The following is a 26,313-nucleotide window of genomic DNA, read 5'->3' as shown; positions in this document are numbered from 1 at the left end:
GCTTCCCGTCTCTGGGTGTCAGTTAATTCATCTCTAGAATGGGGTGAGGTGGGATCCCCTTGTCTCACTCCCTTCCAACCACACGGCCCTTTTTCCTGCTCTTTGAACCCTCCACACGGCCCTGGGCCCTACCTCAGGGGCTTTGCTTCTGCCGACCTCCCCCTTCCCTCCCCCCGCCCACGTCTCTAGCCCCCCGCCCCTCCCCCCCCAGTGTCCTTGTCCCTGGTTGACACCTCGTCCTCTGGTTTCAGTTTACATGTCACCTGCTCACAGAGGCCTTCCTGGACTCCTCCCCCGGCCGCCTCTACCACTCCACCCTGCTGAACTTTCTTATAACACAGATAGATCCAGAGTCAAATTAGCTGAGTTCAAATCCCAAACTCTACCCCTCAGAGCTGGATGATCTTGGCCATAACCTCCCCTGTGCCTCAGTTTCCTCACCTGTAAAATAAGGTCAATAATAATACATATTACTGTTGTAGGGATTAAATGAGAAATGCATTGAAAAGCACTTAGTACCGTGCTCGGCACACACTGAACTAACTCTCAATAAGTGTTGAATGCTGTTGTTATAACTCTTAAGCAGCATGGTGTGTTGTCTGTCTCCCTATTAAAGTTCAGGCTCCTGAGAGCAAGGGCTTTGTCCTGTTCACCCATGTATATCAGGCAAGGAACTCATTTCCTGGCACACAGTAGGTGCCTAATAAATACTTTTTAAATGAATGAACGGACAGATGGGCAGTGGCATTCCTAAGAGGCTCCATAGGGCTGGATATGGAGGACGGATACGGGGAAGACAGCCCTGGGCCAGCACCTTTCTCAGGATCCAGCCGGCCCTCGGGGCTCCCAGCAGCCCCCATGGTGGGTCCCATTCTGGCCTGCCCTGATAGTGGGTTCATGCCCTTACAGGATGGCGGTGTCTCTTTGGGGATCGAGGTGGCTCCTTGTCCCAGCTACTCTGACCACCGCAGTGTCTGTGGGTGTCTGAGGCTGTTGCCCAGCTCAAATTCCAGCAGCCGGGCATGGGGGCTAACGTAGATTTTTCCCTGTGCTCAGCAGCCCTCCCTCCTGAACCCGCAGAGTCGGGCCCAGCCGGCTTTATCTTACCACCTGCCCCTGCCCCCCCTTTTCAAAAGCTACTCTCACAAACAGAAATGCCCCCAGCTACCCCTCCCACCGCTGCCGTGCTGTTCTGGATTCAGGTAGGACGGCTGGCACATCGGCGCTCCTGCAGGCCCTGGGGCTCGGAGCGCTCCTGAGGACATGGGTCCATGTGCCTGGTCCCGGAAGGGAGGAGAGACCAGCCCTGGAGGCCCCCACAGTCGGCGTTGGTGCGGGAGGCCCGGGTTTGACTGTTGGCTTCGCGTGCCTTTGTTCATTCATTAGCTCGTGTTCACCGAGCACCTGCTCTGTGTCAGGCGCTGCACGGCCGTGACCATGGTGCCTGCCCTGGCAGCGGACCCAGCAGTTCGCCCGCGTTTGTAGCTGGGCGTGGACACCAGCACCGACAAGTCCAACTCGCTGTGAAAATGCAGGTGTTCTGCATCTGTGCTGTCCGTGAGCCCCGGGTGGCTATGGAGCACTCGGAATGTGGCTGGTGCAAGTGAGGAGTTTACTTTTTGATCGGTAGCCCCAGGGGGCTAGTGGCCTCTGTTGGACCTCGTGGCTCTAGACAGCTCTCGAGGGCAGTCATTCGCGGCCTTAGACTGTAGGTCTCACACTCACACGTGGGCAGGGCAACCGGGCGATTTCCCAGGGGCCCCCCGAGTTGTGTCTTCTTTCACAGTTGTCAGCGTATTAAGCTCACAGGCATTTCCTTCGCACCCACGAGAAAGAGTCAGCCCCTGAGGCTGCATGAGACCCTCCTGACCTATTTTTCGCGTTTCCACCTTTTTTCTCTTATTGAGGTGTCACATACTTAGAGTAAAATGCACGGGCCAGAAGCAAGCAGTTCGATGAGTTTGGACACACCCGTGTCACCACGGGGGCATCACGATAGAGGACATTTCCAGAACATTCCATTTCCCCAGAAAGTCCCGTCCTCAGGGCGATGGATTGCTGTTCTGATTGTCTGTCACCACACGCGAGTGCTGCCTGTGTTTAAGCCTCACACACATCATCTCCCACCGAGACGAGGGTACAAGAAAGGTTTCTTTTCTCTTTGTTATCAGCACCGGCACCAGCATGAGGAAAATGGCAGCCGACGCTCGGCCCCAGAGAGGAGGAGACAAGGAGGGGGTGGGGTGGGGTGGCCGTGGTGCGCCGGGGACTCGAGGCCTGTCCAGGGGGGGACAGCCACTCCTGGCTCCAGCTGGCGGTTGCCACTTGAGAATGTGGGCCCAGCATTGTCCAGTGTTTGTTTTGTTTTGTTTTGGTGTTTGTTTGTCTTTTAAGGAAAGCTGAAAATGCTGGTTTGGTGTCCAATCTTCTCAATGTTGGCATTTCACCACCTTTGACAGCACCTCGGCGAGCCAGACCCGACCTGTGGCCTGCCAGCTGGGAGTCCTGCCTCGGGCTGATCAGAGGGTTCGGAATCGCAATAGCTGATGTTTGTTGAGTGGGTCCTTTGTTTCAGGTCCCAGTCTAAGTGCTCAGTGTTATTAAGTCATCTAATCCTCCTAACAATTTGTTAATAATCCATTTTACAGATGAGTAAGCTGAGCCATAGAGAGGGATTAGGTGACTTGCCCAAGGTTATAGAGTGAGTACTTGGCTGAGACTTGAACCCTGACTGGTTCCAGAGTCCAAGCTCCTAACCACTACACACACTCCCCCTGGGGAGAGAGGGTGAGGCTGCCAGGGATGGTTATGCTACTTGGGGTGCAGATTTGCCAGCTAGTAAGGGTGCTACCCATCTGGACAAGCCATGAGAGCCTCGGCCCTGCCCGCTGCCATTGCCCTGGCGTGGGAATTCTCAGGTCCGGGCACCGTGGCTGTCAGGTGGCAGAGCCCCATCTTAGGAAAGCAGCCAGGGGTGAGGTTGGGAAGGGGCAAGCCCGGCTGATGCTTGAGGAGGGTGTCAGCGAGCACTGGGCAAGTAGGGGCAGAAGAAGCAGGAACCTGGCAGAGGGAGAGCCCAGGCCCAGGAGGGTGGCAGGGGAGAGGGAAAGCATCAGCAGGCAGGGCCCAGGGCGAGGCTGCTGCTGCCAGGGGAGCTGGTGGCTGGGGCATCCCCACCCCATGGTGTTCGGTCCAGACAAGCCTATCACTTGGGAAGGAGAAGATAAGGATCACCTGGCAAAACAAGACTGCATTTCCATCATCCCCTCCCACCTTGGGGGTGGGGGCACGAGAGGAAGCAGCCCGGAGAGGGCACAGCCAGGACCCAAACCTGCGCTCCTGGCTCCCACTCCGGGGCTCCTTCTGCGGCACTTGGCTGCACTCCTCAGGACAGGAGTTAGTTGTGGGGAAAGAGGGTCTGCGGTCACTGGCAGGGACAGCTCCCGAGCCTGGCAGGGAGAGGCCAGACTCCTCTCAGCCTTTATCTTGTCTGTGTCACCAAGCCAGGCTCCCATAGGAAGTAAGCGCTAAATGCACGCTTACCATTACTATCCTGGTTGTTTTTTGAAGTCGAGGCTCAGAGAAGTAGAGATCAACCAGGAAGTGGTTGGCAGGATTAAATAAGTGATGCATGTAGAGTGTTCTGGTGCATAGCAAAGGCCTGTGGACCGTGGGCCAGAGAAGCGATGAGGTGGCAGGACTGGTCCAGGAGGACCTCCTGGAGGAGGTAGCATGGCACTGGGCTTTAGGGGACTCGGCCACTCGGGGCTGCTGGTTCCTCTCAGGTCAAGGTTGTTTTCTGAGTAAGACCTAATGCCATTTGGGTCTCCTCACTCTGAGGATGCCACTTTCTGCCAGAACTCCTAGTGATGTGGGCTGGTCCCCAGGGTCCTCACAAGCCCGTCAGCGGCCTCCACACCAGCGAAGTCCTCCGGGCCTGGCTCCAGATCCTGTGCATTGTGAAGGGGGCACCCTGGCCCTGTGGTAGTCACATCACCTCTCTGAGTCTCAGTTTCCTCATCTGGCAAATGGGGACAGTGCTACCTACCATGCAGGGTTACGGTGAAGGCCTGGCGTATGATAGGTGCTCAGTAAACAGGAATCAATGGAATGGAATTGGTCTTTTAAGGACAGGACAGACATACCCCCAGTGTAGCCCAGGGAAGCTCAAGCCACACTTTAGCACAGAACCAAAAAGATTCCAACTCCTGCCTTTGCCCCTGCGCGCTTCCGTGGGCCAGGCACACTCGCCCCTCGTCAGCTATGTCTGCACTGGACAAGGGCACTGGGGAGCAAGTTTGCCCTTAGTTATTGTTCCCCCAGATCCAAGAGCAGCAAACACTGTGCTAAGTCCTTTTCGTCCCTGTACACGAGGGAACAGGTTCGGTAACTGAACCCTGGCACAGCCAGTACATGGCGCAGTTGAGACTTCAACTTCATAGTCTGGCTCCAAACTCTGTGCTCTTAGGAAGGGAAATAATCTGCGAGAACAATTGAACATGTGAACTTGGGGCAGTCTTTCACCGTCGCACAGCCTGCACATGCATGTGACTTGGTTTTGTCCTGTCATCCTCACCTCACAGTTGAGGACCGTGAGGCCCAGAGAGGTGGCATGAGCTGCCCACGGCCATGTGGCTGGGCTAGAATGTGGGCCCATCACCTGACCCGAGTCCATTGTTCTTCCTTCTGCTGTCAGTTGCCTCTCGGGGAGATGGTTATCTAGCTTGAATGGTGGCCGCCAGCAGGTCCAGTGAACTCCACCCCGGGCATGGCCGGGCCTGTCCCACACCTCCCTGTGCCCACCTGCACCTCCGCTGGGCAGCGCAAGCCCAGCCAGCTCAGGCGCTCATTTCCTGCATCCACCGTGCCTCCCTTCTCAGAGCCTTAGAGCCATTCATTAGTTCTGAGAGGAATGTACAGGAGTGATGTTCAAACTCCGTTCCTTGGATCCTCTGAGGAAGCCAGGTTTGGGGTTAAGGAATGGGTCATTGGATACGTAAGCGGCAGTACCACTTATATCTCTCTCTTTTTTAAAAAACTGATTTTAGAGAGGGAGGAAGGGAGAGAAACATCGATATGAAAGATACATCGATTGGTTGCCTCCTGTACACGCCCCGACGGGGGATCAAACCCACAACCCTGATGAGGAATCAAACCGCGACCTGGTACATGAGATGACACTCCAACCAACTGAGCCACAGTGGCCAGGGCCCCGCTTGTATCTCTTTTATATTTGGGTTGCCATGTTAAGTTTTTAAAATAAAGGGCTCTACGAGATTAAAAGGTATATGCTTATGAACCACTGTCTAATTCAGCAACTGCCTTCCCATTTTACAGATGGAAAAACTGACTCCAAAGCCCATATTTTCCCCATAAAGGATAATAATACTCAGGCATTGTTCTAAGTTTTTAAACGTATTTAACCCTCACAACCCTATGAGGGCGACACTGATCTCCATTTTTTGGACAAGGACACTGAGGCTCAGATGGTGCAGTAGCTTGCCCCAAGATTAGGATCCAAGGAGCCTCGCTCCCAAGTCCACACTCTTAGCCACTCCCAGTCGGACAGCCACACCTTCTCCTTGTGTTCCGGAGAGGGGAAGTCACTTGCTGAGGCCCAGGGCAAGGCAGTGTCCAGCCGGGACCAGAATATAGACCTGCCTTCCAGCCCAAGCCCTGATGACCGCCCGCTGTCCAGGACATCACCTGGGCTGGAGGGGGAGATGGGCAAGCCTGTGTGAATCTTGGCTCTGTTCTTCACTGGCTGTGTGACCCTGGACAGGTGAACGGACATCTCTGAGCCTGCTTCCTCACCTTAGAAAAGGGGTAATAGGACCCCCGTCACGGGGTTATCACGGGCGTTCAGCAGGATGGTCCACGTGAGTTGGTTGGCACAGCGCCTGGCACAAACTATGAGGGCCCTGGCCACGCTCAGTTCTGGATCCCAGGAGTCCCCTCCCTGCCCTACCTGCTTCCTCCTCCCTCTTCCTTCTTCCCAGCCCTCACCTGCCCCTGTGCAACACAAATACTAATTACAGCCATTGCCATGAGCTGCTTCCTGGGTGAGCCTAAGTACTGGGCAGCTCTGTCACCATCGTCCTCATAAACATCATTAAGCGAGACAGATTAACGTTGTCCTGAGTTTTATGTGATTAGGTCAGCAAGTTGGCACACTCGGTCCCCTCAGCTGAGGACTCACCGGGCTGTCCCGCACAGCTCGGGGCCAGCTGCAGGGTTCCGGTCTGTCCCCAACGCGGTGCTCAGAGATCAGAGTGGACAACTCCGCCCCTTTAACCTGGCCCGGAGGTGATGCCTCAGTGGTCAGGATGGAGTGGGTTGGGGCTGCCATTTTACTTGTTGTAATGGCAAAACCACAAGCTTTGGGCATAGATACAGGCTTTGTTATTTACCAGATCTAGGACTCGGGCAAGTTACTCACCCTCCCGAAATGGCAATCGTTTTACAGTATGCAACGGGGAAGAGTCAGGCGATGATAGGTGTCAGCAAGTACCAGGGCCAGCACCGGGCATGTCTTCGGCCCTCCGGGTTTCCCTTCCCTCCCCGTCTTCCGTCATTCTCAGTGTGACTGGGAGAGCCGGCCCTTTCTGAACCCACCACCACACACGCTAGCATTTACTCAGGGCTGCTTCCCGTGAGGCACTGGGCTGAGGACTTTGAGTGTCTTGTTTTATTTAATATATATACAGACCCGAAGGAGTAGGTACCATTATCCTCTTCATCTGATAAACAAGAAAACCACAGCCCAGAAAGGAAGGGGGGTGACTTGGTGCAGGTCACACAGCTGCACTTGGCTGTGGTCTGTTGGGATGAGTTGCTAGGAGGCCATGCAGGGTGCGGCTGGGGAGCCAGCGGGACGGGTCACAGTGAAGTCTGAGAGGGCTGCCTGGAGGAAGAGGCATCTGAGCTGAAGAGGTAGCCGGGGGAAGGATGAGAAGAAAGGCCTCACAGGCAGAGGGCAGTAGATATGCAAAGGCCTGGAAGCAAAGCAGGAAGCACACTCATATTTTACCGAGGTTCGAACACGTGAGGGAGAAGTGGTGAGAGAGCGACTGGGTGGGAGCCAGAGCCTGGGGGTAGGAGGGGGGGGTTGGGAGCCAGGCCAGGAAGCATGCTTTCTTCTGCCAGTTCCAGGGAGCCAGCGTGTGAAGGTGACTGACTGGATCATATCAGGCAATTTAGAAGGCTCTGCTTGGAGCCAACTGGGAGATGAGGGACTGGGGAGTGATGGGGGGGGGGGGATGATAATTAGAGATCGGGGGGGGGGGGCGCTCCAGGGCTAATCAGGGAAGGCTTCGAGGGAAGGGGACAGAGTCATGGGCCTGGACAGAAGGCAGAGATGACAGATGGAGGCTGTCAGGCGGGTGGGATGGAGAGAGGCGTGGTAGGAGCCGTGCACGGGGCTGGACGGTCAGCGGTGCGATGAGTGGCCTGTGTCGGGGGAAAGGCAGACTTGCCGGCCAGCTTTGGGTGTGGGACGGCCTCCGCCAGCCCTGAGGCTGTCAGTTGGCAGCACTAGGTAAGGCTCTCAGTGCCTTCCAGGGCCCCCCGGGCAGATGAGTCAACACCTGGCCAAGTGCTTTCCAGTTCCCTGCGTGTGTGGGCGAGTCTCCCACTGCCCGCACGTTATGGGGAGCCCAGCCTGGGACTCTGGTCCAGACCAGAGCGATTGACTCATTGGCTGGCAGGGCTGCCACCTTCCCCGATGAGGCAGTTAGCAACCTTGGCCGCCCACGTCCGCTCTGTGCTCTTGGCCTTCCGGTCTCCCCCTGAGTCTCACCTTAGGTCAACCCTCTCCGTAACTTCTGCCCACCTTCCCCCTCTCCATGCTCAGGCCTCCAGCTCCAGCTGACCCCGGGGTGGCACAAAGTGGAGTCTCCCTCCCCCAGCCTCTGTCATATCCTCCCAGTTTCCCACCTCTCCCCTGGGCCAGCCTGTCATCTCTGAAGGAGGTCTGGCTAGAGAGCCAGGTTCTAAGGTGGCGTGAGAAAAGAGGCGGGGCCCTGAGAGGGCCAAGAAGGTCTGGGGTTGAACCCCACCCAGGCTGCCGCTAACTGGCACGCTGCCTCCTTTCTCTGGCCTCAGTCTCTGCATCTGTAAAATGGGGGTCCCAGGGCTTATCCCACAGGGTGATCGTGAGACACACATACGTGTATAAAAGAGCCTGAGAAGCAGGCAGTGCTGCGCTTGTGTTGGAGTTGACGGCTCTTGCTTTCTGTTTTAGGGGGGCAGCCAGTTTTGTTTTAATAAACGTTTTATTTCGGAACAGTTTTAGGTTTTTAGCATCGTTGGCAAGGTAGCACAGAGATTTCCCTTACCCCACACCTAGTTTCCCGTTACTAACATCTTACACAGGGCAGGGCAAAAGTAGGTTTATAGTTGTTTGTAAGGAAAATAATATAAGGATTAATAAATAATAATAATAATACAAGAATAAACTGTGTTTCACATGCTCACAACTGCAAACCTACTTTCGCCTCACCCTGTATTTGTGGTACATTTCTCACAGTTAATGAACTGATGCTGGTACGTGATTGCGAACCGAAGTCTGTCATTATTCAGATTGCTTTAGTGTTAACTCATATACTCTTTCTGTTCAAGAATCCCATCCAGGACACCCCATTACATCCTGTCGTCATGTCTCCTTAAGCTCCTCTTGGCTGTGACAGTCCTCAGACTGGCCTTGTTTTTGAAGACCTGGACAGTTCTGAGAAGTGCCAGGCAGGTGTTTTGTAGAATGTGCCTGGGTTGGGATTTGTGTGATGTTTTTCTCGTGATTGGATTGGGGTGACGTGTTTTTAGGAGGAAGGTAAATTACCACGCACATCACATCATGAGTGCATACTTGCTCTTGGTGAGTTGGATTGGACGTCTCACTGTTGACATTCACCTTGACATTCAGCCTGTTATTTTTGCCCTGAGTACAGCAGCAGGGCTAGACTAATGCCAAGTGTTGGCTGAACTAAGGCCAAGGTCAGAAAATACAGACAAGGGCAGAAGCAAATGGAAAAGTAGGGAAGGAAAATAAAGAAAAGCAGGTAGGAGGTGGATGCTTCAGCAGGTCCATCAGGTACCAGTTCACTTTGGGGTGGGATGTTACGTACCAGGAAGTTCATGTTTCAGCTCATTTACTCTTCACAACAACCCCTTTTACAGATGAGGAAACTGAGGCCTGAAAGGGAAAATGACATGGTCACCTGAGCCAGGGAACCTGGGGTCAAACCTGGGTCTGTCTTTACTGCCTCAGTCTTCCAGTGTTGAGTAACTTGAAGCTACCTTCCCAGGAGAATCAATCAGGGAAGGGGTATTCCTAATACATTTTGTTTTCTAATTCACTTTATTCAGGATGCGTGATGATTAAAATGCATTCCATAAAATGATACGTAGTAGAAATAGAAAATAGGATAAGAAAAAATACAGTGGAAAATGTGGGTAAAAAAAAAAAAGCTGAACATAAAGACCAGGAAAATGCCCATAGGTGAGTTTCTGATTTGGCTATGAGCTTCCTGGCAGCCAAGGGAAAAAGGGATAGGGCCGATTCCTATGATTCCTGTTATCAGAAAGCAAATAAGCTGTTTACTCTCTCAGGAACTTTGTGGCACATTTAAAAAGAAATTAACCACATGGAAATGTCACGTGTGAAAGACACTGAGCAATGTAATGGATAATGTAATAGCAGTAATAGATGTCACGTGGTGTCATGCTCAGGAGGGATGGCCATATTTTTACTATCTTGCCCCTTAGCCATGGTTGTCCTATTTGAATCCTACTTGATTGTTATCGAGCAACTAAATTCTGAGAGGGTAATAAGATGATTGTTGCCTACCCCCCAGATCCTTTCTATTCCAGGATAAAGACGCCTAGACAAAGGCCTGAATGTAATGCAGGTGCTATACCAGGGCCCACCAGCAGGCAGGGCATAGTTCCTTCAGGCTGGGGAGGAGGTAGGCCAGAGAAAGAAAAGGGTAGTTGGGGTGGAGGACTCACAGTCTTGAGAGGCAGAATATCAGGTGCCGATCCCTTGAGGGTGGGGACCGTATCCTATGCAGGGCTACCCCCTTCAGCGGGAAGCACAAGGCTTTGCAAGCATCAAGGCCTCGGTGAACTCCTGTTGAGCCCTCAACACCCACAGAGATAGATCTTGGGTCAGAGTGATGACCACACACCTGAAGGGTCTGTGGAGGGTGAGCCTAGAAAGGTTGGTTCTGGCTAGATAGGGGAGTCCTTGAATGCCAAGCTAAGGAGTTTGGATTTTGTTCTTTAGGAGGTGGGGGTCAATTGAAAGTTTCTGAGCCTGTGTTTTATAAGAAAGAATTATACAAATAATAACTGCTAACACTTAGTAGTCACTTGCTGTTTGCCCAGAACTGTTACTAACTCATTTAAGTATCACAACAGTCCTGTGAAGGAGGTACTGCTATTATCATCCCTGTTTTACACATGAGACAGCTGAGGCACAGAGAGGCCGAGTCACTGGCCCAAGGTCACACAGCTGGGAAGTGGCAGAGTGGCGATCTGAACTGAGGTTTGGATCTAGAGCTTTTACGTCCTACCTTATTGTGTCTATTAAATGCAAGTATTTAACATATAACGTGAGTGGTTGTGTGAGATGACATATGAGGATTTAGCAAATCTCAGCTAATTACCGGCACCAGAGAGGCAGGAATCGACAGGGCCCTTGGCCACAAAGGGCTGTATCCCTAAGGAGCGGAGGCTCAGAAATCCACCCTGAAAACAGATTGGAGGGTGTGGCCTCGGAGTCCCAGGCCTGTGAGTTTCACTCAGGAGCTGCTCTTTCCTGCCTCTGACATGCTCCAAAATTCTCTGAAGATCCCCTGCCTTGGGCAAACCAACCGCCAGAGCCATCAGGCCTTTGTCGTCAGAGCTACGTGAGCATCTAGATTCCTCATTTCTGCTCACCCCGGGCCTGTGATTTCCACAGGGTGGGGTTTCCAGAGCTGGCAGCGTCACGCCCGCATCTGACTTTCATCACCTCCTCTGCGGCTGTGGCTCCTCCGGCCTCGGTCTCACCAAGCCCTCCTCGGGAACATCAGGCCGGATTATCCTCCCGGGCTCTGTGGGGTGGGGCGGGACAGGAACCAGCAGATCAAGGTACAGGCTCCACAAAGCAGAGGTTGTCCCCCACCTCCCCACAAGCTCGAGGCCAGGCGTGGCACCCACAGCCGCAAATGAGGCAATTAGGGAGATGGAGCGCTGGCCGCCCTGCCAGCTCAGTGCCACCTGAGGAAGCAGCTCCCCGTTCCTCGATGAGCGTGGGACCAGGAGGCAGGACCCAGGTTCCCGGCCCGGCTCTGCCATTTGCTAGCTGTGCTGCTGGGGTTCTCTGGTGGCAGAATCATGAAGTCGGTGTGCAGGGAGTCACCTCCTGGCTCCCTGGCTGTCTAGCCAGGTGACTTGGGTGGGGCCTGGGGAGGGGTGAAGAGGACAAGTCCCATCTCCTCCCTAATTCTCAGCCTTCTCATCGGTGAAGTGGAGGTGCTGGTTCCCACTTCACAGAGTGCTGTGGGGTCAGGAGAGAGTTTGTCAAGCATCACTTAGTGGGTGTTGGGTCTCCCGCTCCACCCCCTTCCACTTCTCTTGTAAAATGTGATACCTGCTGAGGCTGAGGCTGAGGCTGAGGCTGAGGCTAAGGCTCTAGGTGGGTGTGGGGATCCAAGACCTGAATGGAAGGCCCTGCCCTGGCTGTGGGCGGGAACAAAGATAGGGCTGCCATTGTGGTTGGAATGTCACTCACCTGCTGGGGCCTCCGGAGCTCCCACCTAACAGAGCCCACTAAGCCATTCCCACGCCTGCGGGGGTTCAGTTTCACTTCAGGGCCCCTGGCGGGCAGGCGTTCCCGGAAGGGCCCCTCGTCTTTTGTGTGTGGAGAAATAAACAGCTCTCCATCTCTGTGGATTTCTGCTTGGGAGGTATGTGAGCTTTCCTCCTCGTCTGCAGACAGGTATGTGATCTCCCTCATCTGTCTGCAGACAGGCTGCAGTGGGGTACAGGGCAGGGGCAGCCCCCCCACCTCCACCAGGAGCTTCCAGCCCCCACGAGATTCAATCCCTGCCTTCAAGATTCTCCCATTTAGAGTCTAAAGTGCTGTGTACTTCCATAGAAGAAAACATGGGGTGGGAGATCGTGCGGGGTGGAGGGTTGGAGGGGGTACAGAGCAGGGATCAGAGGCTGCCTGGGGTCAGGGGTGGGTGGTTCGGGGGGGGGGGGTACAGAGCAGGGATCAGAGGCTGCCTGGGGTCAGGGGTGGGGAGTTAGGGGGGTACAGAGCAGGGATCAGAGGCTGCCTGGGGTCAGGGGAGGGTGGTCAGGCGAGCTTCCCAGAAAGGGTGACCTCTCAGGCAGGTTTCTTCCCTGAGCCTCAGTTTTAGGCTCTGTGAAAGGGGCCAGTAAGACCTGCTTCAGAGGGAAGGGTGAGAGGCTTAAATGAGATGATGGGTAAAAGAGCTGACGAATACCTCAGACCCCTAGGTGTCCCGGAAATAGTATCTGCTGAGCCAGGAAGGGGGGATGCTTGGAGAACTGAACTTCTTTCTTAAGTGTCTTTTCCTTGAGTGTTTGACACCTGTTACTTCGTGTGACCAACTGTCCTAGTTTCGGAAAAGGCTCAGCTGTAACCCAGCGTGAAGTGCAGAAGCCTAGGAGCCCTTTCCCTCCTTCACCCCATGGGAGTGAGGCAGAAGGCTCCAGGATTAAAATTCTTGCCATAAAGCCCTAGCTGGTTTGGCTCAGTGGATAGAGCGTCGGCCTGCAGACCGAAGGGTCCTGGGTTCGATTCCGGTCAAGGGCACTTACTTTGGTTGCAGGCTCCTCCCCGGCCCGGGCTCTGGTTGGGGCTCCTGCAGTAGGCAACCAATCAATGTGTTTCTCTCACGTCTCTCACATTGATATTTCTCTGTCTTTACCTCTCTCTTCCACTCTCTCTAAAAATCAATGGAAAAATATCCTCAGATGAGGATTAAAAAAAAAAAATCTTGCCATAGTACTCTGCTTGCCCCGGACTTGTGCCCCTTACACAAGTGTCCTTTGTCCTTGGGCATTGCAAAGTTAGATGCAGAAGGATTTAAAGGATACTTGTCACTTCCCCTCCACTTGTTCCATCACTCACTTTAATTGTTTATTGAGCACCTACAGTAGCCAGGTGATGGGATTCTCTGCCAGAACAGGTCCCAGTCCAGATAAAGCTCACAATTCTGGGGAAGGGCAGGAGATAAATGTAAAAAAAAAAAAAAAAGGAGTAGTAGCAGGCTGCAATAAATACTAAAAGGGGAATAATGGGGTGCTGTGATACCGAATTTGAGGGGCTACTTAGGGCAGTCAGGACATTTGACGAGATGACATTTCAGTTGAGATCTAAAACAGGAGCTGACCAGGGGAGGAGTAGAGATGAGAAAAGAATGTTCCAGATAGAGGGAACAGTGCTATAAAGGTCTGGGTAGCCCTGGCCTGTGTGGCTCAGTTGGTTGGGCGTCGTCCCGGGAACAGAACGGATGCCCATTGAATTCCTGGTCAGGACACATGCCCAGGTTGCAGGCTTGATTCCTATTGGGGAATGTGCAGGAGGCAGATGATCGATGTTTTCTTCTCACATCAATGTTTCTCTCTCCCTAAAAAAATCAATAAAAAATCTTAAAAAAAAATTTTTTTAATCCTCATCTGAGGATATTTATCCATTGATTTCTTTTCTTTTCTTTTTTAGAGAGAGAGTGGAAGGGCAGGGGAAGGACAGAGAGAAACATCGATGTGAGAGACACATCGATTGTTGCCTATTCCATGTGCCCTGACCAAGGTCAAGCCTTCAACCGAGGGATATGCCCTTGACTGGAATCTAACCCGGGACTCTTTAGTCTGGGGGCTCATGCTCTATCCACTGAGCCAAACCAGCTAGGGCTAAAAAAAAATCTTTTCTCTTAAAGAAGTGAAAAAAATAATAATAAAGGTCTGGCCCTGGTCAGTGTGGTTCAGTTGGTTGGGCGTGGTCCCATGCACCAGAAGGTCCCGTGTTCAGTTCCCAGTCAGGCCATACATATGCCCAGGCTGTGGGCTCCATCCTCAGTAGGGGCATGCAGGAGGCAGCCGATAGGTGTTTATCACATCGATGCTTCTCTCCTGCTCCCTTCCTCTCTTAAAAAACCTATAAAAACGTATTAAATAAATAAATAAATAAATGTCTGGGGGGAGGGGAGGAGAAACTTGGAGAATCTGAACAACCGTGAGGGCCACACAGTGAGGGTCTAGGAGAGTGAGGTGGGGAGCAGCACAAGGTGAGGATCGGGTGGGCAGGGTCACGGGGCACTGTCCCTACAGAGTCGTAAGCCAGGGAGCGACAGGATTCGCATTCCCTTTTGAAAGACCCGCTGTGGCTGCGGAGAGGACTCGGATTCACTCGGCGTGGCTGCGACCCTCTCTGAGCCTGTGGCTTCACACGGACCTGTGCTGTCAGCATCAGATAGGGAAATGAACAGAAGTGCTTTTGGGGAGCTGGAAAAATGTAGGGGAGTCCAGGTCTCACTTGAAGTGGAGGGTTTAGGGTCTTGGGTGCAAGGGAAAATGGGTGTCCAGAGTCTTTACTTGAGCACCCCGCATCGGAGAGCGCCCACTTTTCCAGCGGAGGTCACAGGGCCCCTGAGAGACCTCAGGGGGGGGGGGGGGAGAGCACCTGCTTGAGGCTTTGACCCCTTGGAGAGACCTGAAGCTGAGGGTTTGGGGGGAAGTCACACCTTGGAGCTTGGAGGCAAGCACTGGATTCCCCTCCAGCCACCCGTACACTCAGCTTTTTTTTTTTTTTCTTTCTATGTCAGGGCAGTTCTCTGGGATTTTCTGAAATCATTCATGAACTCTGGCTTAAAGACCCTCGAGCTAGAGGACGGGGGAGGGGGAGATACCTGTCTTTTTTATTCTACCTCTTCTTTCCCACTCATCTTTGCAGCTCAGATGGGGGGGGGGGGGGCCGCCGCCGCACCTACAGGCTAATGGTGGGAGGGACCCCTCACTGTTGTGGGCCAAACTAGGGGCGCCTTCCTAACACCTGACCCTTGGTAGCTGCCGTCGGGCGTTATGGAGGGGGCTTAAGGTTTCTCACCAGGAGAGGCTGCTGCCAGGCCCCTGCCGGCTAGGGCCAGGTGTTGGCTGCGCCCTGATCTCTGGGAAAGGGAGGTCTCCCCTGGGCCTTGGGGGTCTCCTGGGGGGCCGGGAGGGAACCTGAGCTGTGCGCTGTCCTGGCTCCGCCCGCGAAGGTGGCGCAATGCCGGCCGCTGCCCAGCCCGCCCAGACCTGCCGGGTGCGGGTGCGCGGCGGCGGCGGCGGCGGCGGCGGCGGCGGCGGCGGCGGCGGGGACCCCGGCGTCTCGGGGCGCAGCATGCCGAGCGTGTGGCCGCGGGGCGCACTGGCGGCAGCGCTGTCGGCGCTGGGGGTGAGGGCGGCGCGGCCGAAGCGCAGGGTGGTGGGGAGGCGGGACCCCCTCCCCGCGGCGGGCTGGTCGGTGGGCTGGTCTCGGTGTCCGGGCCGGGGCGGGGCGCGGCGGAGGCGGTGGCGGAGGTGGTGGTGGTGGCGGCGGTGGTGGTGGCAGCGGCGCCTGGCCGCTTCCCCATTTCCCCCATTCGGGTGTGAGAGCCATGGAGGCGCTGAGGGAGTCCGTGCTGCACTTGGCCTTGCAGATGTCGACCTACAAGCGGGCCACGCTGGATGAAGAGGACTTGGTGGACTCACTCTCCGAGGGCGACGGGTACCCAAACGGCCTGCAGGTAGGAGCCCGGCCCTCTGTGAGACTCCCGCCCTGGGGTGGGGGGGGACTGGGCATGCGCCCTGGTGCTCCCCTTCCTCCCACCCTCCTCCTCCCCCCGCGCACCTCCGCCCCCATCCTGCCAGCCCCAGAGGGGTCCGTGCCAGTCCAAAGCCCTAGGCAGACTGGGCTCCGTGGGAAGATGCCTTTCTGGGGCAAAAGTGCCCCTGGGGCGCTGAGCTTCCCCACCAGCCCCCCCTCGCCAGCTCTGCCCGTCCCCCGAATCCTCCAGAATCCTCCCCACCAACTGGGGGAACTACAGCCCAGGTGGCAGGGTTGAAGCCCACACTCTCGGTACCCTCTGGAGCTGAACTGGTCCAGTTCCCTTTCACAGAGGAGGCCGTTCCTGGGCCCTGAGGGACTTGCCCTGGACCACACAGCCTGCTGTTACCGGCAGAGTCTGAAACTGTTGGCATAACCCCCTCTCCGTCCTGGGCACACTCAGCAGGTGGTCACCCTATCTGGTAGCTTACTCTGTTCTTCCTCTTTCCACCCAAATACCTGAAGGGTGGGGGGTAGGGGGCGGGAGGGGGGGAAGAGAACCATCTTCTGCCCCCTTTCCCTGCCACTTTTCAGCAGCGGGTCTTCGCCGGCGAGAATCCAGTCTGCCCACCACCTCCCTGTCTTGTGGCTCAGCCGGGAGCAGGGCTGCTTTCTGCTCTTTCCCTGCGGGAACTGTCTTTCCTCCAAGCTAGTTGGGTCCAGGGAGATCCGAACTCATGACCCTGCCCTTACCCACATTATCCTCCTTCACCTTCAGGGCCACCCCATGAGCTGTAGGGGTTACTTTTCCCACTTCCCGGCGGGGAACTGAGGCTCTGAAAGGGAAGCCTCCTCGCTGAGGGTCACAGAGCTAGAAACCTGGGAGTGAGAAATCAAACCCACCTCTTCCCTGCGGACACTTCTTAAAAGGCTAAATCCAGCAGGAAATGAGATTTCTGCGGCAGGCACTTTTCCCTTCACCAATCAAAACAGAATCTAATCAGCAATCTTTTTAGTCTCATCTTCCACAGCAGGTTCTAAATATATCAGCACAAAAGCATTTGGAATGCACAACAAAATAATGTGCCGTGTTGTTACCGTCACAATAGCGGCCCACGTGGGAATAGCCCTTTTCAGGTCACGGAGTGTGTCCATCCCCACCCCCCACCCCACCCCCGAGGCTGCCTGGCCTGAGTGAAGGCAGCTCAGTCCCTGAAGCCGGGGGCCCAGGTTTAAATTCTGACTCCACTCAAGGTCTTGGGTGAGTTGCTTACTCCCTTTAAACCACAACTTCCTCATCTGTAAAATGGGAGTTAGAGAAAGTGGGCGTAATGCATAGTACGGGGCCTGCTGTGATGGTTGCTTTTATGACCTCTGAGGTAAGGGCCCCTGCGGCCATATTACACTCGATAAGGCTGAGGCTGAGAGAGATTAGGGAGGTTCGGGTGGTCACAGAGATATCATGTGGGTTGGAGTGCAGTGTTGGTGTCCCTATACCAAACTGGATGCAGTGCTCCCTTCTTATACAGGAAAAGCCGAAAAAGTTGCCCCAGGGATTTGGGGCATTTCTGTGGGTACCCAGTCTGGCTTGCCTTAAGCCTCCACAACCGCCCCAAATCCAATGCTTTTTCCTCCTGAGAGTCGAGAACCTATCCACCCCCTCTTACAAAGCAGAGCTTTCTATGAATTTTATGGTTTTTGTTTTTTGGGATTTTTTTGTTGTTGTTGTAAATCCTCACCCGAGGATATTTTTCCATTGATTTTTAGAGAGAGTGGAAGGGAGAGGGAGAGACAGAAAGAAACATGGAGAGGCACATTGATTGGTTGCCTCCTGCATGCACCCCGACCAGGGCCCGGGGAACCTGCAACCAAGGTACATGCCTTTGACTGGAATCGAACCTGGGACCCTTCAGTCCACGGGCCGATGCTCTATCCACTGAGCCAAGCTGGCTAGGGCTAATTTTATGTGTTTAGTCATTGGGTTTTTTCCCCAATATATCAACTTTACATGCTCATTTGTGGGGGGTAGAGGGGAACCCAGTATTTTAAAAAAGGTTTAAAAATAAACAGTAATCCCACTGCTCACAGATAACCACTTCTGGTTATTTATATTTGCATGTATATATTTTTAAACATAGTTGAGGACTCGACGTTGCATCCTGCTTTTCTCATTGAATGCCACTTAATAAGCATTTTTCTATTGGAGGTTGTTGAAAACCTCCAAAACATGCTGCCATTACAGAACATAGTACCTCACCCTGGCCAGTGTGGCTCAACTGGTTGAGCATCATCCTTGCACGGAAAGGGTGCCAGTTCAATTCCCAGTCAGGGCACATGCCTGGGTTTTGGGCTCAATCCCGAGTAGGGGGCGTACAGGAGGCAGCAGATCGATGTTTCACTCTCACATTGATGTTTCTTTCTCCTCCCTTTCTCTATCTCTAAAAATCAATAAAAAGTATATTTTTAAAAACCATAATACCTCATGGCACCAATATAGAAAAATACAGTCAATCGCTATAGTTGGACAATAGGCCCAAACACCGTAACGCTACTGATGACCCTCTTTTAGCCTTTTGGATAATTTCCTATGAGTTGGTTGCTAGAAACACAACTGTACCCTCCAGTTTAGGCTTTTTAAAAGGGACCCGGTCTTCCCAAATCTTCCCCTCCTGACAGGCAGCTATAAAAATAAGCTACTTGGTTTTTCAAGACTTTGAAGCCCATCGGTTCTACCAACTCCAGTTACTGATGCGGATCCTGGCCAGTGAAAACCTGCATCTTTCAGCCAAACTTGCCACCTTCATTACTGAATAGACCAACAAAATGTTGAATTTAGCCGGAGCCAAGTTCTCCCTGTGCCTCATCGGAAAGGGGTTTCCTTTTCCTTTAGCTCATATTTTAGTCACAAATTCATTGCGAGTCCCCAAAATCAGTCACTGTGGCCCGCGTGCAGAATTCACAGTCAGCTAGCTCTGACACGGTGCCCCGGCCTTGCCTGTCATGGGCTCTCAGACCTGGAAGCAACTCACTTAGACAGCTTTTTAATTTTTTTTATTTTTTATTCATTCTTTTGGGGGGGGGTGCAACATGGGGTTAATATTATTAATCCACCTCTCAGAGCTGTTGCAAAGGCTGACATGAGACAATGTAAGTACAGCCTTTGTATAGTGCACAGAAATGGATGTGGCTGTTATCAGGATCATCATCGAAACTCGCCAGGCGTGATACCTCAGTGATGCCCTACATAGAGTAGCTTTTCTCTTGGGAGCCTGTGCCCTGCTCCGACGGGCTGCCCGGCCTCCCCTCACCCCGGCGCATTCCACGTCTGTGGCTTAAAGGGAGAAAGCCCACGTTACTCCTGCAGCCTCAACGGGGGAGCAGCTGGCCATGACCGTTTACCAAAACCTTTGAAACTCATCCAGTGACTTCTAAAAATCCACGTTTTCACACCAAAAAAGAAAAGCTTTTTAAAATATTTATATTTAATTCTTAGTGGTGGTTTTCGCTTTTTCTTTTTATTTATTTATTTATTTATTTATTTTTTCCTGCCCACATACAGGTCTATCTTTCAAGGGTGACTTCAGGGCCAGTCCCACTCAAGGCGTTGAAAGACGTCTCTGCTTATCAGGAGGTTCTTTCACCTCCACCCTCCTGTTAGAGACTCACACTCTTGGCCTTAGAGTTGTTCTAGAATCTGAGATGGTCAGACCTGGGACCTCCTCCAGTGTACTCATTTAAAAAAATATTTTTTTATTTATTTCAGAGAGTAAAGGAGAGAGAGAGAGAGCTAGAAACATCAATGAAGAGAGAGAATCATTGATTGGCTTCCTGCTGCACATCCCCACACTGGGGATCAAGCCCGCAAACCGGGCCTGTGCCCTGACCGGGAATCGAACCGTGACCTCCTGGTTCATAGGTTGATGCTCAACCACTGAGCCATGTGGGCCGGGCCAGCGTACTCATCTTAAAGATAGGAGACTAAGGCCCAGAGGCTGCCCAGTGACGCCCGTGGGGCCTTGATAAAGTCCAGGGCGACCTTTTCTCTTGCTCCACTGGCATCCTGGTATTCCTTCTGGGAAGCAAAGGGAGCTGGAGCGTGCTTCTCTGGATACCAGACTTGGATTTCTGTCTAAGATGCAAGGTCTGTCTCCTGCAACAGGTGCTCCTTTAAGCTGTTATCAGTCACTGAAAGAGTCAGGCTTGGGAGCCGGGGGCTGGGTGGGGCTCAGAGAAGAGATGGGGAGGACCAGAGGACTTACAGTTCTGCTCCGGGCTGGCCTCAGTGTCCTCAGCCAGAAGTCTGCCATATGGAAACTGCTAGAAGAAACCTCCCCAACCTAACACCCTCACGGAGGCAGAGTGCCACACAGGGCCAAGCTGTCATGGTCTGTCTGCTCTGAAAGGCTGGCTCCGGGGCAGGCAGCCTGGCCGCTCTGCCAGCCCTCATAGGGTGGCCAAGCTCTTGGGCTGCAGGGGGTGGGCTCCCTGCCAAACCCTTGGCCAGACCGACTCCTCTTTTCTGCTCCATGAAGCCCAGGTCGCTGGGGGGCTTGGTGGTGGTTCAGCCACTGCCACCCCTCCTGACCCCCTGCTTTGTCTGAAAAGCGGGCTTTGCCCACCTGCCCACTCCTGCTGCTGGCTTGTCTCCTGGGCCCCGGGCAGTGGTGGCCTGTGTTTGCCCGCAGAACTGCCTGCAGAACTCGTTCTTGCTGTAAGCCTCGGCGAGCCAGGCACTCACTTCTGTAACCGAATATTTATCCCTCATTAGGGCTTTGTTCCCTGGGCTGTGGAAAGCCTGGGAACCCGGGCTGCAGGGCTCGGCTGTTCCTCTTACTCCCATTCTGTTTCTCTGGCTCTGCCGGTCTCTCTCCTTCTGTCTCCCTCTTTACCTCTCTCTCTCGAGAGCCTTCTTTTCTTTCTGTCTCATTCTCTCTCTGCCTCACACGGCAGTACGTGGGATATGAAGCCCCCCAACGAGCTGAGCATTGACAGCATTCTCAGCTCCATCTTCTGAGCATCAGCTCTGCACCGGGGCAGATGGTCACGGACCCAAGGTGGAGTGGGCTGCCTGCCGCTAACACTCCTCCCCTGCCAGTCGCCGCCGCAGCCTGGTGATTGACATGCCCTCCTTTCCCAAAGCAGCCTGAGAAACCATGCGCATCCTCCCCTGGCTGTGAACTGTCTTGCCGGGTCCTCTGAAGGAGGCGGGGCAGGACCCCGGGGGCTCGGCCAGGAGAAGGGACTGGCCAGCAGCTCAGATTTACACCCAGGAATGGGACAGCCCCTCCTGGAGAGGTCTCCGGACCGGGCCCAGTGCCTCCAGGTGACTTCTGCCCGGGGGATGCCTCTGGATTCCTTCCACCCTCAGAGATGGGTTAGGGCTGGTCCAGAAACCAAGAGGCCCTCAGCCGGGCAGTACAAGTCAAGCGAAGCCGGTTACAGAAGTCAAAAACCCCATTTTCAAATTCCGTGTGCCGTTTCTGCCTGGCACCATGAATTTCTAATTTAATTCTGACTGAATTCTAATTGAATTTTACCGTGAACACTATCTGTATGCTTGTCATTAAACAGTGAGGCTCAGCTCGACTTTGCTCCTGGGGCAGCGCAGCCCTCGGCGGAGGCTGCGGGTTCTGGAGAGAGGTGGCCTTTCTCGCCGTCTCCCTCCCGTGTTTCTTCTAACCTAATACAGTACCTCCTCTTCGGGATGTTGTGAAGGTAGAATAGCACCACCCAGCAACAAAGTGGAATTAACACAGTGCCATTCACACAGAAAGCACTCAAATATTAGCCGCCTTATTACTCTTTTTTCCTTTCCTCCTTCCCTCTGTTCCTTTCATTTCTTCTCTCCTTGCACCTCCTCAGATTCCCTGCCTGTCCCGCTTTTGCTCTGTCCACATAAGGGCAGGTTTCCCGCTCCCCTAGCTTGCTGCCTGTGCTCCCCGGCTTTCGAGAGCCCGCACCAGGCACAGGGCTCCCTGCCTCTTTGCCTTGCACGCCTCCCCCACGAGCTAAGCGGTGATCGTGGGGCACTGAGAGGCCTTGAGCAGGACGCAGAACGTGGCACCAGCCCGGGGGGGGGGCAGGACAGCAGGAAGACGGAGAATAGGTGTCAGCGCCTGCTTCGTACGTATCCCTTGGGACCCCTTTGAATACAAGGTACACTGTGCGAGAAAATTGATGCTTCCAGTGCCTCGGACGTGTTCGCATCATCCCAGGCTCTGTCTCCGCACCAGGCCCTCCCAGCCCGGTGTGAACTTCATGGTAGCCCCATGGTCAGAATCTTCATTTCTCACCTTTAAAAAAGGTTCTGAAAGGAGTGTAGAGGGCGGCACCCCTCCCCCGCTGATGCATCTGCTTCGGTTTCTGAGCCTCCTGGATCTCCGTGGAAAATGTGACTGTGCCCCAAGTTCCTTTTCTCGTTTTCAGAAACCAGTTTTCCTTTCACGAGAAGTGCTTGTGTTCCCCTTTCTCTGTGCGGCAATTCCTAGTCATTTCCTGGCCAGAAAATGCCCAACGATGACCACGAGGCCACTCAGGGCCCTTCCGTTCCCGGGTGACCGGCCTTAGGTCCCCCAGTGCCAGTGTGAGGCCCTTGCGTGACCTGACTGTTGGTGGGGCACTTGCAGGTCAGAGTCTGGGTCTCCCCATCTCCCCTGGCGACTCCTTGGCCTCCCCACCCCTGGCAGGCTGTGGGTGTCTGCCACCAAGCCTTGTTCCCTTCACCTGGGCCTTTCCAAAGGGCAGACCCAAACGTGTCACTCCAGCTTGCATTCTTTAAACCAGCTTACAGGCCCTGGCCGGTTTGGCTCAGTGGATAGAGCGGCGGCCTGCGGACTCCAGGGTCCCAGGTTCGATTCCGGTCAAGGGCATGTACCTTGGTTGCAGGCTCATCCCCAGTAGGGGGTGTGCAGGAGGCAGCTGATCGATGTTTCTCTCTCATCGATGTTTCAAGCTCTCTATCCCTCTCCCTTCCTCTCTATAAAAAAAACAACAACAATAAAATATATTAAACCAGCTTACAGGTGCCCCTTAGGACCTCAGCCTTGCCACCCCCCAGTTCCCTTCCCCACTCACCTGACCAGCTCCTACTTATTCTTCCGGACCCCACCCAGGCATCCCCACCTCCAGGAAGCCTTCCCTGCCCACCCCAGTCTGTGTCTTTATCTGCCTCTCTGGGCTGTGAGCCCCTGAACATGAGGGAGTCTGCCTTCCTCTCAATAGTTCCAACAGGGCCCTGAGTCGGTGCTCAGCCGTGGGCACACTGCCATAAGGTCACTGAACCAAGCCCCGCCTTCAGGGGACCCCCTCCTGCACTGGGGCCCTTGCTTTTGCCGAAAGTACCTCTCTCGGAACAGAGGGGAGCCCCGAGGGCCCTGCCACGCCCTCCACTTCCTCTCATTGTGCCTCCCTTCCTGTTTAGGCTGTGAGGCTGGGGGCATTTTCCCTCCCGTTGAGGCCTGCCCGGATAGAGCTATTTCTCCTTTGCACCTCTCCTGACATCTTCCCAAAAACGCGCATCTCTGACCCGCTGGTGGCTCCAGAATCAACACACTTGGGGTCAGTTCCCGCGCCGCCCATTGGGCTGAGCGATGAGAGCAGGGTCTTCCCTCTCGGGACTTTCACGTCCGCATTTGTGAAAAGAGAACTAATAATAGCCCTCGTGGGGTTGTGGGGAGTTAATGAGCTCAGGGCGCCCACGCTCCTGGGATGTGAGCTGTGGTGGTGCCCTCCTTGTGGCGTATCGTCCCAGCCAGCCGGTGCTGGGGCTCCGAGAGAGCCAAGCTGGACACTCACTGGATGCCTGCAAGTCCAAACATCCTGTTCTTTTTTGAGCTCCTTACTGGAAAAACAGGGGAAAGCTGGTTTTTTTCCTTCTGCCCATATCGGGTGACACAAAAAACACACAAGCCCAGCCGGGTTGAGCTACTTGACTCTCTGAAGTTTAGGAGCAAATCTGAGCTGCCGAGCAGGGTGGCTGGCGGTTCCTTTCCTGGATTAGGACCCAGGCCGTGGGAACCGGACCACCCCTGAGGCAGGAGGGCCACCCCGATGTCTCCCCGGGGCCTGGGCCTGCCTCGGAGCCCCTTCCTCCTGGGGAGGGGGGGCCCTGGGCTCATGTCCTCCCCACCCCTCCTGCCTCCTTCCCTGCAGGTGAACTTCCACAGCCCCCGGAGTGGCCAGAGATGCTGGGCCGAGCGGACCCAGGTGGAGAAGCGGCTGGTGGTGCTGGTGGCACTTCTGGCAGCAGGACTGGTGGCCTGTGTGGCAGTGCTGGGCATCCAGTACCGGACAAGTAGGTGCCTCTGTGTTTCGTTGTGGGCTTGACTCATTCCTACCCTCAGCTCTGTCCGCTTGTGCAAGGGGCTCCCCTGGGACTGGCCTCCAAGGCCCCAGAGGGAGCCAAGTCTGGCGGACTCTGGTTGCTGAGACCTGGAGGGTGGGCGGTATGGGTGGTGTGAAGGTTTCCGTGTCCGAAGGTCATGAGTCTAAATCCTGGCCCAGCTGTAGGATAACCTTGGACAGGTCACTTCATCTCCCAGAGTTTATGTCTTCTCTACTTTAATAGGGAAAATGGTGCACAGTTTGGGGGTGGCTTTGAGGGTTAGAGATAACGTGTACATGGACCTGGTGTCTGCCAGGACTCCTTAACCTTAGCGGGGGTGCTGCTGTCGTTAGGATGTGGGGGCTGGTGAGACACTCGGGCTGGCACCATCCACCATCCTTTGTTCCGACAAAACAGCCATCATGACTTCCGTTTACTTAATACTTTTCATGGACCAAACACCGCACCTCATCTTTACAAACGTAGTCTCATTTCCTCCTGACAGCAGCCCCGCGAGGTGTGGTTACTTGTGGCCCCATTTTACGTATGAGGAAGCTGAGGCAGCGACTTGCCCGAGGTTATACAGGGGGGACGGGGAAGTGGAATTCAACCACAGGCCCTTGGGCCCCAGAGCCCAGTTCTCTGCCTCCCTTTGTAATCTGGGTGCACCCGTGTGAGGACTCCCAGAAAAGCTGTCCTCCCGTGACCCAGCTGACCTCTGTGTACCTCTGTAATTGCATTCCTCTGTCCTGTCTACTGTAGCAATGTGACTGGGGCCCTTCCCATCCTGCTGTCCGGGGCCCGAGGCTGGTTCTCTGTTTGTGGCTGAGAGGATCTAGCCAAGTGCCTCACACAGGCTCGATGTTCGGTAGGCGTTTATGGAGCTGGAAAGGGTGGGGAGTCCAGCTGATTTCAAGGCCTCTCACTCCCTGTGCCCCAGCACCTCGCCTTCCAATGGCAGATTGTCCACCTCGTTGAACAGCCTCGGTTGACCTGAGGGCCCAACCCCACAGACTTGGTCACCTGGTCACTCATCCCATCAGAGAGATTGTGAACCTTTCCAGGATCTGGGAACGGCCACCCAGGCTTCGCTGAGCCTTGTCCACTGCGAGGTTGCTGGCCCTCCTGGGTGGCCCTGCTGTACTGGGATGAGGAAAAAGTTTGGGGGCCTGGAGAGAGGGCAGGACTTATCTGAGTCTCACCTAAGCCCTCCTGTATCAAGCATCTGTTCATTCATTCATTCATTCATTCATCCATCCATCCGCCAGGAGCTTAATGCACATTTGGTTAATTAAAGATGTCCACGCTGTTAAGCATATGTACTTAGCATAATGCCTGCACTGCCATAGGCGTGCAAGTCGTTTGCAAATTGAATAAATAAAGGACACAATGGACAAGAAGGAGGAAAAGCTGGGAACAGCCTTTCTCTACCAATCACTCTTGTCCTGTAGCCGCCATCTTGCCTGAGGCACTATCTTGCCTAAATATCAGCTTCGGTTCAGAACACTCTGCCGGGTAGTGTGGACTCTGCCCACGCTCCTCTGCCCAGCTCCAGCAGCCAGCGTCGCCCTGAGACTGGCCCAGGAGTTCCCAAGATGTTTCTCCACCAGAAACCAGAAGGGACCCCCAAAGGGTGGCTCCTTGTGATCGGGCTGCAGAGGGGCCGATGGGAAGGAATCCTGTTTCTGCCTCAACCCCAGTCTTCTCAGGGACGTAGAAGGGTTTTCCCAGCCTGGACCTGGGTGAAAGGAACTCTGGGTGGAGCTGGGTCAGGATCAGGTGACCCATGAGCCAACCCATGTGTTTTCGTTAGCTGCCCGGGCCTGGGAAAGCAGTGGCCACCCCGGATATTGACAGGAACCTCATGACCCAGCAGCAGGTGCTGGCACCGGCCACATCTGAGCAAACATAAGGCCAGACAAAGCAAATTCTCTGTGGGTTCTGAGAGAGCCACCTATAAGTTATGTCTGGGCTCTTAAATACATATTTATCCACCTTCCTGCTGCACCCTCCCTTCTAGAAACGTGCAGGTGCTTTACAAACAGCAGCAGCAGAACAAACTCAGTGTGGAGGCCAGGCACTGTCCAGACAAGTGCCTGGGACCTGTCCCTGCTTTCTTTCTTTCTTTCTTTCTTTTTAAAATATATTTTATTGATTTTTTACAGAGAGGAAGGAAGAGGGATAGAGTTAG

General features: G+C 54.2%; 1 protein-coding gene across 4 annotated transcripts in view; it reads left to right on the top strand.

Annotated features, from left to right (window-relative positions):
- Positions 1 to 26,313, top strand: part of ECE1 (endothelin converting enzyme 1) — a 96,188-nt gene that overhangs the window by 31,169 nt on the left and 38,706 nt on the right. For 2 of the 4 annotated variants that reach the window (XM_054720421.1, XM_054720420.1), the window contains exon 1: positions 23,753 to 24,092. In XM_054720421.1, the coding sequence (XP_054576396.1) occupies positions 23,849 to 24,092 (244 nt within the window). In that variant the 5' untranslated portion in view covers positions 23,753 to 23,848. Of the gene's footprint in view, positions 1 to 15,617; positions 15,780 to 23,752; positions 24,093 to 26,313 lie in introns of those variants that run through there. The other 2 variants (XM_028155396.2, XM_008148126.3) reach the window with 2 other exon arrangements.

Source organism: Eptesicus fuscus, chromosome 9, assembly GCF_027574615.1.
Source record: "Eptesicus fuscus isolate TK198812 chromosome 9, DD_ASM_mEF_20220401, whole genome shotgun sequence".
Lineage (NCBI taxonomy): Eukaryota > Metazoa > Chordata > Mammalia > Chiroptera > Vespertilionidae > Eptesicus > Eptesicus fuscus.
This window is presented reverse-complemented; position numbering and strand designations above follow the sequence as displayed.